General features: G+C 38.8%; 1 protein-coding gene across 9 annotated transcripts in view; it reads left to right on the top strand.

Moving 5' to 3' along the window:
• Window positions 1-17,051, top strand: part of NTNG1 (netrin G1) — a 307,304-nt gene that overhangs the window by 240,072 nt on the left and 50,181 nt on the right. For 4 of the 9 annotated variants that reach the window (XM_042465424.1, XM_042465421.1, XM_042465417.1 and 1 more), the window contains exon 6: window positions 6,460-6,525. The exons of 3 other annotated variants lie outside the window; for them this stretch is intronic. In XM_042465424.1, the coding sequence (XP_042321358.1) occupies window positions 6,460-6,525 (66 nt within the window). Of the gene's footprint in view, window positions 1-6,459; window positions 6,526-9,430; window positions 9,491-17,051 lie in introns of all 9 variants that reach the window. 2 more of the 9 variants (XM_042465420.1, XM_042465426.1) reach the window with 1 other exon arrangement.

Genomic DNA, 17,051 nt, shown 5'->3' with positions numbered 1-17,051 from the left:
AGCGGCATAATGTGGCACCCTGCCATTATGACATCACGCCCTCGCTGCATCCAAATGTGTTGGCCTAAGAGCGGTGCGAGAAAGAGCTCTGAAACGGAGCTCCTTCTGGCATGCACCTCATTCCCGCAGCCACCAATGGCTGTGGGAATGGCTCCAAGGACAAAGGGGCCAAGCAGCCCCTTTCTCCTCTGGCTGCGGCTGTTGGGGTGTCCTGGGGCATGGAACCCCAAGGATACCCCTTTTCCAGGCCACGGGGAAGCGGCATTTTGCCCCTTCTCCGTGGCCTGGAAAAGGTCCGGGTTGGAGCCACGGGCTGCCGGTGAGACTGCCCTGCCTCCAGCCCGGGAAGAAAAGGGGCAGCTGTAGACCGCCCCTTTTCCACCTTCTGTACCCCACCAATTTTGTCACTGTAATATGATGTGCCATTTAGTTATCCAAAAGGTTTCTCTTAGGCAGTTCCATGTCTCACTAACAATCGCATCTGACTTTCATATTATGTCAGTACAATTAGTTTACATGGTCAAGTAACATAGGTCCAAAACACACTGCAGAAATAATCCAGTTTGAGACCTCTTTAACTGCCCTGGCTCAAAGCTAGGGAATTCTGGAAATTGTAGTTTCTTGTGGCACTAGAGTGCTCTGACAGAGAAGGCTAAATGTCTCACAAAACTACATTCCCCTAGCATTGAGCCAGGTCAGTTAAAGCAGTCTCAAACTGGATTATTTCTTCAGTGTATTTTGGACCTTGGAGAGTTATTTTTTAAATTAATTCATTATGTAACCCTAAGGGGGGAAGGAGATAAGGGAGAAGAGAAACTCAGTGTGCATTACCACCTAGGTAGTCAAGGATTGTCAAAGTACAGCAAATGGGCTGCATGCAAGCTGTTAAACATGCAGTGATATTCTTTAAAAACATAGCCAAAACAGAGTTCTCTTGTTTCATTCATTCATACGTTGAATAGATAGAGGAAGGAACAAATTTCATTTTGACTTCTGTTCTTTTAGTGAACCTTTTCCATTTATGCAAGCCTAACATAGCCCCCAGCTATCAGAGGATAGGGGCAAGAATCATAACACCAGACCAGCCATCACATATCATTGGTAGCTTGTACTCTGGAATCACAAGGTAACTGTGTGGGCCATACAACAAAATACAATGAAATATAAAATCCTCAAAACAATGATCTGGGGTGGGGCAACTAAAAAGCACAAAATAAATCATGCAAGCTTTCAAAACTCCACTGGCTTCTTCATCAGGCGAAATATGTTGCAACATCAAATAGGGGAGGAAAACTTAACAGCAATAAAGTAACTTGCCATGGGGTCCTGACTGTCTCTGTCCGTTGTGAGGCCACAGCCCTCTTTCCTCACAAAGGACATAGACAACCAATGGCCTGAACAGACAGAGGGGAAAATAAATTATGGGTGGCAATGGCGCCAGCCCATTCCCCTGTCTCTGCACCAGCATGCAGTCCTCACACTGGTGCAATAGTTCACACTTTCTGTCCCAAACTAGATCAAACCAGGGGTTATTTTGCTCTGGTGTTTAACCCTGGAATGCAAATTCGTCATAGATTCCTCTCATGTTGGCCACATGCATCATTTAAACAGGTAGGTTTTGAAATGGGATGAAACCAAGTTTTATCACTTGTGTGGACAGCCTGCTGCTAATGGAATTTACATTTTACTGCCTTTTGCCCACATGGCCAAGAAGAGGAGTGGTCCCTCAAGACCAAGTTAAGTACAACAGAAATAAATCTGATGCAAAATGTAGGCCTGTGACTCTAATATCGTCACATTTATATTCCTTAATGACTTTTGAAAAACATCTTTTACCTGATGGAGAAGCCAGAGCTTCCAAAGCTTACTGCCCCCAACTGCACTCAGTGCATTTTACAGAAGGGGATGCGTAGTTTTGTGAGCTAGAGCTACTTCAGTTAGGAGCAACAGGTTACTTTAGAAGGCACTGAGCAGGTTGTGTGGTGCATGTATAGCTCTGACCTATAATAACTTTCAGCCACTCCCATCCTGTCTCTCAATAAAACTTTAAAGCCCATCAAAAGTCACTCCACATTCTTGCCTCCCTATGACTTAGAAAAACAAAAGCAATCTGACTTCCTTATGACAAACTACAGTAAGCTCTAGTTTATTTTTTCTCAGTTTTTAATATAAAGAACTACATCTAGTCATTTGGGCACCGCATACATTGTCACATCTGCAATACTGCATGTGCAATGCTGATTTTTAAAAAGTAAATAAAATAATTTATTTGCAGCCATTTAACAGAGCAAGCACAACGTCCACAAGAGGAAAAAATCTTGAAATTTGTTAATTTAGTATATATGTGTTTTATATCCCACAAATGAACATCACAGGAATCTAAACCTGTTCTTTGGGAGGAGGGAGTCACTAAAGGCAGTGTTGCTCAAGCTAAGCAGATCTCTTGTCTGCTTAGTTCTTTGATAGGAGCTCATGTAGGAACCTGACAAATGCCATCTTGAGCTTCCTGGAGGAAATGTGTTATATAAATGTCATAAATGAAAAGCCTCATGTTTTTCACATTTCCACAATCTCTGCACCATATATATGCATGTTCCCTATTCTCTCTCTTTTTTTTTTAAATGTTTTTGTGGTTTTTTTAAAAAGCATTTATATGTTCATAGGCTTCGTTTTCCCATTCTAAATTTTTTCCCCTTACCTATCCCCCTGCAGTGATCTCAGAACTATTATGTTATTTTCCTGCTGCTCATGAAAAGAGAGTTCTTAACAAATTGCAATAACTGAATGAGTGGCTATTATATGCCCTGGCTATTAAAGGATTCTGATTGAAGCCTGTTGAGAATGACTCATCTTTTCCAGTTACCTAAAGACTTCACAGGAAGCCTCCAGAAAAAAATCTCTGGGTGATTCAGAACCTCCTTTATCCCACAATTTAGGGATGAAATAAAATGGCAAATGTGGAAAGGCTGGGTGATGCTCATAGGGGATCCAGCCAAAAATGGGCAAAATACAAAAAGCATGGTGTCTCGAATGAAGGCTGTGTCTTTTAAGCACAAAAAATCTAATAATTGATACAGTGGTGTCACAAAGCTTTACATGAACTCAAGGCTGTGCTGAGAGGAAATGGAGCTTTAATCCTTAGTTCAACCGGTTCTGTACCAGGCAAAAAGAAAGAGAAGTCTCTATTCAGTGAAATGGGCCTTTGAGGCCAGGCAGGGAAAAATATTAGACAATCACACTATCAAAGATAATGAACACTGCAAAACCTGTGGATTTGCGATGTAAAATCTCTGCCTCCTCCAGTTCCTAGGAGGAAAAAAAACACAGTCATGATAAGTTAAATAACATACAGTTTGATGCACTTATATGACACACAAAATCTGTTGCCTAAGGCAGTTGCCTTATTCTGCATTTTAGTAAGACTGGTCCTGAGATTCTACTTTTCTCCTGTGAATCCCTTAGTTATAATCATACTGGATGCTACCACAGCCTCTGTCTTGTGCCCTTTCTGAGGTGTGGAAAAGAGTGCAAGATAGCTTGGAAATTTACAACAAAAGATACCACAATGTTAGAATCAAAGGCCACTTTAATATTTTGGTTTACTGCCCTTGTTATATTAATGGATCAGACTCAAATTCAGTGTAAAAAGGGCATCAAACTGTACATTATTTAACTTATAATGACTGGTTTTTTTACTGCTAGGAACAGGGGAAGGCAGAGATTTTATGCCTCGGATCCACAGGTTTTGCAGTGTTCATTATATTTAATACTATGGTTGTCTAATATTGAAAAAGAGTGCACCCTTAACCTGCAGCTCCTCTTAGTGATGAAACTGATCCATCAATAATACGCATCTTCTTTTAGTTAACACAAAATTTCCACTTCAACTGCTTAAATGTTGCAGCCCCGGGCATAATGCTGTAACTTCTTGAGAACCCAGATATTTCTCTTTTGGGTGACTAGTAAGAAGGGCAAAGCTACCTGTGGTACTCCATGCTTTGTTAGAGACTGCATCAGTAATATTAGGCTTGGGGAGATTTTAAATGGGATTGCAGCATAAAGGGTGGAAAGGTTTAACCATTCCATACACAAGCTGTGATCTTAGTGACCGTGCTGAAATTCAGTGTAAAAAGCATCCCTCTTAAACAACCATGTTTCTAATGCCTACTACTAAAAACTATTTAAAATACTGGAGATTAGCTCACTTTCTTTTAATGTGCCTTAGTCCTGACAGGATAAAGGCACATTTATTTTTAAAACAGGTTTTATTGTATTCACCTATGGCCAGGCGAATGCATTCCGGATGCCAGCCAGACTTATTCTCTAGCTTTTCAAGAACAGGGTTTTCCCATTCTTGAAAAGGTGCGGGATAAGCCTAGCTAGCAACCAGGTTGTAAATGAGATGCGTTCATCTGTCCATGCGCAAATGCTATAGAACCCATTTTAAAAATAAATGTACCTTTATCCCATTAGGAGTGCACTAATCTCCAGTGATGTGATTGCTAACAATGCTAACTAATGTCCGTTTCTGCACAGAACATTCTCAGTCGCAAAGACAGTACACACCAATATTTTCTTGGATGAAGTTTCCATAAATTCCTGTTGTCATACAGCCATACTTAGGGATCACAGTTACACGTATCAGCACTGTTTGTGAGAAAACAAAATCAAGGCTGAAGTTTTTTCTCATCCCCTCTTGGAGGGAAATTGAACTCTCATTTCAGAACAATTTGTTTCTTGTTTGTTGGTTTCTTTGTTTGTTTGGGAAGATTTCGTGTTTAAAATTGATGACAAATTCTGTTGAAATTAATTAGAATTACCATCCCAAACTTCAGATTAATGCTAAAGAGACAATACTTTTTAAAAATAATTTGAAAATATGCACTAGAAAGCAAAATGATTGTTAGCCAATGCATGCAATTTCAACAATGACTCTCTGATTTCTGTGTGAAACTCTGGCCTGTTACAGACTGCCAAAATAAAGCTGCTTTGTGTCTCTTTGGAGGTATGCTGTTTAAATGATGCATGGGTCCTAAGAGTCCGGAGGTCGCGCCAAAGCCACACTCCATTCCTAAGCACTGGAGGGCAGCTTTGGTGCAGCTTCAGGATTCTTAGGATGCATGCATCATTTAAACAGCATACCTCCAAAGAGACCCGAAGCAGCTTTATTTTGGCAGTCTGTACCAGGCCTCTGCAAATTTGACAGATATGTGGATAGGTAACTATCACATCATCCAATTGTTGTTGTTTTTTTCCTTTTGTCGCAATGTACATAAGTACTTTGCTGGATCTGAAAACGAAAGGAGTGAATTAATACATTCATGAAAATAAATGGTTTGAGAACTCATCAAACCACGTATTTATAAATGTTGCTTTAAATTTCCAAGAAACTGTCTGATTTCTAATGACATAGTGTGATCTCATATTGTACTCTTTTACTCAAAATATTGATTTCAGTAGAAATGGAGATCCGGTGGCTTTTGCTTCACAGCTGAATATGGGCATGGTTGTCCATCCTGTGAAAATAAACACTGTGGGATGATTTGCAAACAGACACTAACACATCAAGGCTAGATCTCAACTTCTGTGTTGTTATTTGAGGGAGACAATACCAAAGTATGAGTGAGAATTACAGATATCCTACCACAGACAGAACTTTCATTTCAGCTTCCATCCATCCAGCTTGCAAATTTAAATGTATCCCAGGATATTTATGCATTAAAATACTGATAGTTTGGGAAATATAATACCCACCCACAACCTCACTACAGTTTATGAATGGCATTTCAAAGTTCAACAGAGTGTGCAAAGAAAAAGGCCCATTCGGAACAAACTTCAAAGAAGGAGTATATTCAAAGTTAAATTGCAAAAAGCAATAAAGTGAAGAGCCTTGTGTAGCTATTTTCCATACACCACATAATAACTAGCAATGTTTGCTTTGTTGGTCATAATCACCTTTGTTTGGGCTAGGCCTTTGGCATGGATTCCTTACTCAGTCTATTCACCCATGTTTATTGTTGCAAGTGTACCCAAGAAACACATGTCTTGAAACAACCATTTACTCTCCATAAACAACATCTCTGATGAAGAAGGGGCATATTGTGTGCTATATTCTATGGAAGCCACTGAATTACAGAAATCCAGATAATCTGCCCTTTCTTGTTACACATATATTAACATCATTTTTTTACTTTTAAGTGATAAAAGTAAAAATGTGCTACACACAGAGAGACACAGAAACAATAAGTAAATGTTCATTTAGTGTTTTGGGAATCATCAATTGCTTGTTCTTGTTTAAATGTGGCAGTGATGTATTGTCCAAGTGTCTCATAGACAAAGTCCAGTAATGGATGTTCGTGCTTTATGTTTTTCTCCATACACATCTGTTTAGAAACAAAGTACAACAAAAACTGTCACCAGATGTAAATAACAAATCCTGATTTTTCCCGATATATGCAGCTCCTCCAAAGTTTGATAGGATATGGCCGAATATATCTTCCCTTGGGGTTTCTAACCCAAATCAAGGTAGGATCCTGTAAAATTCCTATAGATCTATAACTTTAACTGCTTTGAAAGAATCTCAGGTGTTGGCTAAAAGGATGAAAAAAACTTTTTTCCTCTATTGGGACTAAGAAAAAGGCATACTGTCCTAAACAACCTACAGAGAATTATTATGATAAAAATGAATCTAATATGAAAAGGCTTTATGTTAACATGAACATATCATCTTCACTTGAAGTTATAAGCACTTTTATAGCGTTAAATGTAATGTAAGTCCCTAGAGAAGACTGAAATTGTATAGGCAATGTCATTTGCATGATAAATAAATTTTGTCTTTGGACTTTCAGAGTGTACAAGATATCCCCTATGTCTCAATGAAATAATATCTTAATGTCTCTCTGTTCTGCTTTGTTGTCTTAATTGAAATGGATGTTATTTCAGTTGGTATTCAGAGCTAAGGCTGCACTGAGACAGACTTAACAGTGATGGTAGCAAACCATCTTCTGAGGCAATTTCTTTGAACAATGCAGCATTTTCAGATAGCTGAGCTTTTCTTTTCTCTCTCTCTCTTTCCCCCCACTTCAGTTTTTTTTTTCCTCCATGAGGTCAGGTCACATTATAGATTGCTTCCCATATTCCCTCTTTCTCTCTCTCTCTCTCTTTCTGTCTGTGTACACACACACATATGTGCATCTGTGCATGCTTAAAGCTTTACATTTCCACAAATACTGACAGCAGTATTTCTCTCTGAAATCCCTAGTGCATGACTTCCACATCTAAATTCCAATGACATTCGCGCACACAAAATTTACTGACAGACTGTGGCATGTTGATTTTTCCAAAAAAATGAAATGGGTGTGGAATTAAAAGGAAAAAGGTGTTCATGTGTGAGAGAGAGAGAGTGAGTAAGTGAGTGAGATTTCCAGCATGTGTTCTTACAAGGTTTTTACATAGCAACTTCATTCAGTTCGGTGTACACCTGTTCATTACTTCATGTGGAATTATCCTATTTCCCTACTTTTAAAGCAAACAATATGTGCTGACAGGTTGCCACCATTATACACAGGACATTCCTTTTAAACTCTAATGAATACAGATGGAGGATAAAATGAATATAAGAGGATCCAGGAAATAGCTTCTAAACTAAACAAAATGTATTAGCAATTTGTTGGAGAGCTAGATTGGAAAGGCTGCAGTCTTAGCCCTTGATCATAATGATGAAATTGAGACTGCCCTAGATACATACATTACTGACAGCTAGAAGTGCTTTAATCAAAGAGATCCATACTATTTTTTTTAAAATGCAAGTCCCTTGAAGAGGTGTAGACAGTAACAAAGGGAAGTATGGACATCATGCTTGCAGGAATTACTCTGCTTTTTACTAAAACTACAAAATCTACAAACCAGAGATTAGGGGGAAACAATTTGCTTTGAATAGCAAAACTGAATAGAGTTATGGTCCTTCCAATCAATTCTGTTTACCCCCAAACTTTCTTCATTTCAGCAGTATAATTTAGGGCAGGAGGGAGTCATTTTGTTTCTCAGAGTTTACTAACTGGAGTTCAAATGCTTTCATTATATGCTATGAATCCCATACTGATCATTCCAAATCTACCTTCAGCCCATCCCTGCAATATCACATCATTATATAAGCGATTTGCAATTGATGGTAATGCATTATACAATATTAATGTATCATTTTAATGGATTTTCTTGGTTAAATTCTAATAAGACTGCCCAAAGAATCCTAAGCAATACAGATTTCAACACTATGGTGTATTGCTATAATTGTGCTACAGAATACCACTTTGTGTACATTTTTGTTCTTCCCTGCCAAACTGTGAATGCTTTGGCTATTTTGACCATTCCCAAAGTGAGCTATAAACAGAACACAACAGTGGAGAGAAACACTGTAAACTGGACAGTTTGGGATACTGCAGAAATGCTCCTGTAAAGCTGAATAATGAAGATATATGCATCCCTCAGTTTCATTCTCATTCAGGCATTAATTAAAAGCAGTTTAATAAAAATACAACACAGCAATAGTACTGTAGTCATTGTTGTTCCTACCATTGTAATATATAACTAAGTGGCTGAGATATCGGCTTTAGAGGAGTGCCATGTTAAAACTTAGCTTTACTGTAGCTAGTGATAATGGCTTGAGTGAGAACTTTGATTTTGTTTTTAATTACAGGTTTTATTTCATTTTGTTCAACTGTTCAAACTGTTTTAAATGGGTTTAAAATATTTAAAACATGTTTTATTGATAGTACGCCACCCTCAGATGTTCAGGTGTAGGGGGCAGGACAGAAATATTGAAATAATAACTGTTAACATTTACTTTGTTATCTCACCCTTCACTGGATAAGGTGGTGTCACATGTTATATATCCTGTGTGTTATGATTCTCAATCCCTTCTTCAGATTCTTGCCAATATCATATTAAACTGTGTGCGGTAGATCCTTGTCACTTCTTCTCTTTCAATAGAATGCCATTAACTTCTTGCAGTATACTGGAGATCCTACCCATATTCTGTTACACCTAATCATTTTGCGAGGAGAATATTGTGTATTTCCTAGACTGACATTTCCCACAATATATTTTTTTAAATGGCCACATTCTGCAATCCTTCATTAGCTAAGCACATTGTCTCAGAAATGTGACCTTCTCAAGAGTGTCCATGTTGCCTTTATAACTGTGCATATAAGAGCTGTGTAGAGTAGCTATTTTTCTGACTAGCTTAGAACTTCTCCTTTTATCACAGTCCGCCCGATTACTTATAGAGCAGTGCTTTCTAGTGGCATCTTAAAATGTATTTTGGGCAGCAAAACATGAAATGCAGTAATCTGCATTTTAAATAATAACCTTTTAAAATCAATCAAAACATTAGTTTGTTCCAGTGCATAATCTTTCCAATACTTTCTTTCAGTTGCTCCAAAATTAGCTTTGTCTACTGTTTCTTCTGTTCAAGTTGCAGTACCCAAGAGAGGTAGGAATTCTTGCATTCATACAGTGATTCCCTAGTATTTGTTCTGTGTTGTGTAAAAAAAAATCGCACTGTATGAATCTGGAATAACTGTGGTGTGTGCCTAGAATCATCCCATTAGTGAGAGATGCATATTGAGCAAAAGAATTCAGTATTACTGAGGACATGAACCATGAAGGAAATAAATAATTATGAGTTCTAGATTGTATCTTTTAAAAAATAAAATAGCAGCAACTATTTTTAACCAAAGTGAAAATGAATAATATTGTAATGGTTTTCAAATGTTTCTATACTTTAATATTGCTACTAATTTCAAACAATAAGATAGGAACTGTCATCCAGCAAATCAACATTGGTCACATCAAGAAGCATTGATTCTATGTATGATTTATAAAGCATTATATATACCCAATACACACACACACTATGTATTTTTTTTACAATACTAATTTCTGACATCGAATTCAGAAAGATGGGGAAAGTGGTTATGCCAGAAAAATCTGCTTCTTTGAAGATATTGGATGACTGGGTGGGTGGGTGCATGGGTGGGTTTGGTGGTGACTATCCATTCTTTTCAGTGGGGTTCAACTGATGCATCCAGCCCCCTTCTTGAGAACATTCACTGAACTTATTGAAGTTCTTGGGATTTCCCTTGAAAAACTCAAGTGTTTTTCCTAAGAAAGAACCTGTCATTTTTCTCCCCTCAAATTTTGCTTTAAGAAAAACTGCATTGTAACTCTTGCCATGTCCTGGTGAATTGTGTTCATCCTTTGGATTCTATGTGCACTGAGATCATTTCAATATTTTCTCAAAATAATGGAATTGCATTGACATTTTGAAAGCATAGCACAGTTGCCTTGACAGCTCTCAGACAGCCTGTCCCAGCTGAGCATCTGTCATTCATAGACGGGAAGTGGCTTTGCTATTTATTATTTTGCCTGAGTCTTTTATCTGGTTTCTAATTTGTATGAATTAACAGTTCTCGGTATGCCGTTAGTCATGGAATGGGAGTGGCCATGGCACACTACAGGTGGATTAACAAAAAATGACCTTAGTTTTGCCCCAGGGGGTGGATAATGAGGCACAGTGTATATTGTGAAGCTGCAGCAAATTATATCTAATGATGATAACAAAAGCCAAATTTGTTTCCTAGTTTATATTATACAAGGGAGGGCGCTTGAAGGTTTGTGTTTGATATGACAGGGAGATGGCAACTAAAAATATGTTTCTTGTGATAGAATAATCTTAACTGCATATAAAATATCAAATGGAAACATTTTGGAATGGCAGAGGACCACCTATGAAAATGTTGATGCTTTACACTTGCTTTAGCTGGTGAGTACCAGACCACGAAGAAGGAAATGGTAGCTTCTCCAAAAATAACAAGATAATTAAAACAGGGGAGATGCAACAATACTAGTAGAGATTTATTATACTTGTAATCAAATGTAGCCCTGTGGAAAGCACAGAAAGTAGCCATTTTAGTCCTGAAGAATAATGGAAGTGAGTAACGGGTATTATGCGAAAGTGAGACTGGTGGGCAGGAGGCACTGCACATTAGAGCACTGATCCTACCTCCTCTTATTTGTCCAACTCCAGTTTTGAAACTTAGATCCCATTAAGCAGAATAAGGCAGCAGATGTTGAGTGTCATAGAAGGGAAACTAATTGTTAGTTCTTTAATTTGTTATTGTTGTATCTTGAGTGGCAGCGTGTCTTACTGTTAAGGTGTGATCAATCCAGGACTGTCAATCAAATGTGACGGCAATCAGGAAGAAACAAAGCAACTGTACTTCTGTAACAGAATGACATACTGTACATTGAACACTATGAGAGAAAACGGATGCAGAAAATAAACAATAAAAGCAAAAGGAAGTTTACACTCTTCCCTTGCTGTAAAACTGTAAGAACTTCCATGTTATGATAAACATTGTTGAAGGGACACAGGTATCTAGGGTAATACCATACTCCTCACCCCACTATTACCTCAACAATTATATACAGTAAATAAAGGAAAAGGTCTGTGCCCATAAACTATGCTAGCAATAATCTGTGTTATTACATTGTGAAAGTTCATGTTATCAACTGATCACAAAATTTCTGGCGTTGATTTCCACAAAAGGCAGCTTTTGCTACCCTGCCTCATGCAACAAAATTCCTTCAGTTGGTCCAGATGTCCTTCCACAACAATGTTTTGCTGAAGAAGACACTTGTAGGCCTGATAGGGACCCTTTGTGAATTATATCCAGTCCTTAGGCTGACAAGATAATGTCAGTTTAAAACCTATAGCCTTTCAGGTGTTTTTGAAGTCCAGCTTCCAGCTTCCACTAAGTCTATCCAGAAGTAGTGAGAGATGATAGTAATTGTAGTCCAACAGAATCTAGAGGGTCCTAAGATGACCATCATACTCCTAGTTCAATTGGTTGACATCACCATTGTTTCTTTTATGTCTTCAAGGCCCCTTGCATAACATACCTTATTTACCACTATGTCTCCTGTCTTGTACACCGCCACAGGTCCTCAGCAGCTGCTGCAGCTGAACTATTCCTGTTTCCCTCACGCAGAGGTGGTGTTGAGCCGTGGCTCCCATGGCCATTGTACTAGTCTTTGTAGTGGAACTAAAGAAACTAGTCATCTTAGTGGAAATATCCTCTCTGGCCTCAGTATATCGTTTTGTTGTGGTGGTGTAAATGTGCTTATTTCAGCTAGTTAAAAGAATTATCATCCCCCCCACCCCTTGTAACCTACACCGGTTTAGTATGACTTTTGCCAGAATGCCAGGAAATGATTCTGATGCAAAATGTAGAGCCTGTCGGTATGGGAGAAATTAGTATGTCCCCAATTTAATTGTGGTCATAAAGGCATTTGCTGTATTTTATCTTGGATCTAATGTTTTAAGAGGTCTGAGGCGAACAGTATCCCAAAGGTATAACTTGTCGCATTGCAGTGTTGCAATGGGGAAATAACAGCACCATCCACCTTTGCTGGGATTCTAAATGAACATAAATTCTATTCTGGATAGGATGTGCCATTCTTAGCACTGAGCCACCTTCTGCCAGTTTACAGAATTTCTAGGGGTTGGAGGTTAAAATTAGGCAGAAGGGACTGCAGGCTAGTCACTGGAGCGCAGCCATGTCCACAGCCATGTCCTAAAACCTATGCTAACTCTTCCCATAGATCTCCCACTCTCCCATCACGTCTCCCATTAACTACATGAGGTTGCTGATATTCATTTGGTTCTTAGCAAGGATCAATGTGACACATTTCCCCCCATTGAATCTTGTGTAGAAACAAACCACATTCATCTATTGCCTCAAAAGGACGGTGCAGGAAAAATGTGGTTTGGATCTTAATAAGTAGGTAGCTCTCCTGCATACAAAACAACATAACTGCTCCAAAGACATACCTTTCTTATTCTACACCAGCTATTCTTTCAGTGCCAGCATTTCATTTTTTTTTAACCACAGGAAAGTGGATATCTTGCACTGACTCCAGGATCACATGAGTAGTGTCATCATGGACTTTGACCTTCTTCACCCCAAGGGTTCCAGGAGAATAAGGTTTTTGCTTCTTTTAGTATCTCAGCAGAAGTTCCCCAAGTACAGTTTTTGCCATTACAGTATTGCAGTCTCTCCTGTGCAGCCACTATTCTGCCATTTAAAGTATGCATGTGGAGATGGCAAATATGCAACCTGTGTGCACTGTGATGCTGTTTGCTATAATTTACTAAACAGGAGCATTCCTATCTCCTTCTTATAAAAGTAGCTTGCAGTGTTTCACACAGAAACACCATGTGTGGGGTGTTCTGAGATACAGCATAACTAGATTGTATCATATAGTTCTGTAAATTATAGTAATGATTTCATGGAAACATATGGCCAGAAGGCTGTTCACATTTGTCCATTAAGAACTTACAGGAATCTTTATACATCTATCTCTAGAGGACCATGAGGCCAAAGGTGTGGCTCTTCAGCTATCTGTCCTTAAATCATTGAATGCTTTAGATATTGATATCAGCACCTTGAACTGGGCCTGGAAATGGACTAGAAACCACTTCTGATGATAAAACACTAATGTAGTGTGAATCATACTGTACAGTTTCATTTAACAGTCTTGCTGCTCTCTTTTAGATTAGCCAAACCATTTCTGAACTATTTCCAAACTGTCCTCTGTATGCAACACAGTGCTGTAATCTAGCTAGTAAATTACCAGAGGTAACTGGGTTTTGTTTTTTTTAAAGTGTGCATTACTACAGTAACCCTATATCTGTCCAGGCTAAGATCTCAACTGGTATGGCAGCTTAAGCCAAAAAACACTCATTTTACCCACTGCGTCTTGGGCATCCAGTAGCAATGCCAAAACCAAGAGCCCTCCCAGACTGGAAGCCTGACACTATAGGAATGTGGGAGGGCTGTCACAGGGCCCACCAATATTGGGCGGGAGGATCCAAATAAAGCTGTTTGCTCCCACAGACCCCTAGAGTGTTTGGGAAGCATTGTGGTACATTTTTATCCCCTGCTTTTGGGCCAGTTTAGACCAAAGAAAGGCCTTTTTTCCAACAGAAGGTGACCCAAAAGGTGACTTGGAGATGACTTGCTGTTGCAAAAAAAAGTTTCTTCTGGGCCTAAAAGCGACACAGGAACCCAAATGTGAAATCATCTATTACACCCCTTAAACCATTGGGGAGCATGTGGGGGCAAACCAAATCAAATTTTAGGAGATACAAACCCCTTCCCTGGGGGAAATCTCCTAACCCCTGGCAATTGCTTGCCTCACTTTAGGAGTAGTGCAACCTTCTCCAGAGCAGGTTGGACCAGAGTTTTAAAAAGTAATTTTATTGAACTGCAGCCTCCTGAATACTGAACCATAACTGCCAAAAGGATGCTTAGTGATCAAGAATTCAGAGAACTAAAGTCCAAAACATTTAATTTTCAATCTCTATGCAGATGATCACCTCCCTAACAGGATGTCCATCTCATCTGTAGTGCCTTTCACTGGATTTCACATTGGCCCTCATCCAGGCCATAAATGAGACTGATGTTTTCTCGATATATTCTCTGTGTGTACACATGTAAAAAAAATTGAGTTTTGTTGTTGTATGTTTGTGATTTAAAGTCAGAAAAAAGAATTACAGAAGTCCTCTCCATGGGTTCTTACATACATTTATTGAATATTGAACAGGCTGTTGAGTGCATCTAAAAGTCAGCCCAGTGCATTGTCTCTTTACATATTTTATTTACCTATGTATGCTAATGCTTCATTGAATCCCCCACTCAGTAAAATGAACCATGAATGAATCCCTGCTCAGTAAATCAGATAATAGTCTCTATCTGCTGCAGAAAGGGCAATTGTTTTTCCAACTGTTATTCTTTTCTATTTCCTTACTATCTCTGGATTTCACATAGAAATTATGGAAACTAGGGACCAGGTAGACCAGAAAACTCAGCCTGTAGTATTGGACAGATATTGGAGAGATAGATCGTATAAGTGGTAGTTGATAATATCAGATAGATGTTCTGCCCCAAAATACTAATTATGTGTCATAGGTTGTTGAAATTGACATCTCACAACCTAGACACTGGGCAGTGTATTTAAATCTCTTAATCCAATAGCAGAAGTGTCAGATACAGGTCCTCCCAAATCTTCTATCCTAGCCCAGCTGTGATGCCACATATCATCCTATCTAACAGAGCAAGTAAATCAAAACAACATAACAAAGGATAAGTAGGAGTCACAATTGCTTTCTATTCCACCTCAGAAGGATGAACATGTTGTTGTTCTTGTTGACTGCTGCTAAGTCGATTTCACTTATGGCAAACCCTGTGAATGAGAGACCTCCAAGTCACTTTGTTATCAACAACTCTGCTTAATCTCAGTTTAATCGTCTTGAGAAGCATATTTTAGGGGTATTTTATGGGCCTTATTTTTGTTTCAAAAAGGGGAAAGAGACTGGAATAGAGTGGTTGCCCCCTCTTGCTGTGAAAATCACCCCAAAGCTTAAACACACTCTCTCTTCATAGCAAATAGCAGCGTTGGGAATGCATTTCCTCCTTTCCCTGGAACCACAGCACAGTGGAGGAAATTCAACCCATACTCCTCGTATACCATAGTCCCGGTTTTAAAAAAAATGCAGAGCAAGAGAGAGAAAGAGAGCATGAGAAATATCATACATGACTTTAATATACCGTATCATCTAGTTTGGGACTTGAAGGAACTTATCTAATGTCTGGGTCATGAAGTGGTTATCACCACAGGCTCACATTATCAATTTCCCTTAAAAGAATATTGACTTTGGATTAGCTTAAAGATACATAGGCAACCTAATATGTGAAGACTTGTACTTTGGGTTAGTGGGGCTGTTTTCTTATCTGAAGTGGTTCTTTTCCCTCTTCCTCCAATAATCTCGACATCTTCAATGGAACAAAATATAGGCTGCACTTCTTTCATTACACCTAGAACTGCTGTTAGCTGCTCACGTAAAAATCAGAGACACTAACCAGCCGAGAGACATTCAGTATTAGAATTTCTCAAACAGTTTTTCCACTTCAAAGTTCATGGTCATGAATTATTATTTGGCTTGATAACTTTGCCAATGAGATGCTAACCCACTTTGTTACAATTGTAAAGAGGAGGTCTGTCTTTGAACTCTTCAGTCTCCTCCTATATTATTTTCATTACTTCACTGTCCAGAAGAAGTCATCCCATAGTTGACAGACAGCCACTAAATCGCTAATCGGGGGCTTTAAGTATTATTATTTTTAAAGGAAATCAGCAGAACAGCTGATCAAAGACATAGCTAGAAGGAAGGATGGAAAATACAGCTCTTACACATAAAGCTTCAATTACAAAATTAAATAATTGATGAAAATTACTTTCTTCTAGGTAGCTCTAGGCTAATGTGATTGGGGTGCTTTGGGTGCTGTTTCCCCTTTCCAAGTGTCTTGATGAGTCTGAGAATGGCTTTTATAATTAGACCATTCTCAAGAGCATTTCCCACTGTCATTCAGTCAGGTCATGTGGCTGCTTACCCAAGGATGAGTGCATGCCTTGTCAAGCTTTCCACCGTCAGTGAACAACTTGAACACTTAATAAAAAACCTCGTTTCCTGGATGAAATATTTGCCATAGCGTCCTGCCTGAAAAATGGGTTTCCTGAAATGTAAGAAGTCCAGATGGCGAGGATAACACATTGGCAAGATTTTTGCATAGTTTTTGCCATCAAACCTATTCTGTGCAGAAATATGCAAACACTATGTGTAAGAACTGTAGCTTTGTGCACAAACCACAGTTTCCAGATTACCTGGCGGGGGTTGCACATAAAGGGTGTACACACAAAACTAGCTGCATGATTTTGTCTACAAAAAAAAAAAATCTTGCACAAAACAAACCACATAGCTCTCAACAAGCAGTGTTTTTGTGGGGGGGGGACCCAGCAATGTATTTCTGCACAGCATAATTTCTCTAAATATATTGGGAATGTGCAAATATCAGGTGAGAACGCCACAAAAAATTGTTTCTTCACAGAGGCAAGAAAGCTGCAGAAATTATTCACCCTCCTTTGCAAAA

This window comes from Sceloporus undulatus, chromosome 4 (genome assembly GCF_019175285.1).
Source record: "Sceloporus undulatus isolate JIND9_A2432 ecotype Alabama chromosome 4, SceUnd_v1.1, whole genome shotgun sequence".
Lineage (NCBI taxonomy): Eukaryota > Metazoa > Chordata > Lepidosauria > Squamata > Phrynosomatidae > Sceloporus > Sceloporus undulatus.
This window is presented reverse-complemented; position numbering and strand designations above follow the sequence as displayed.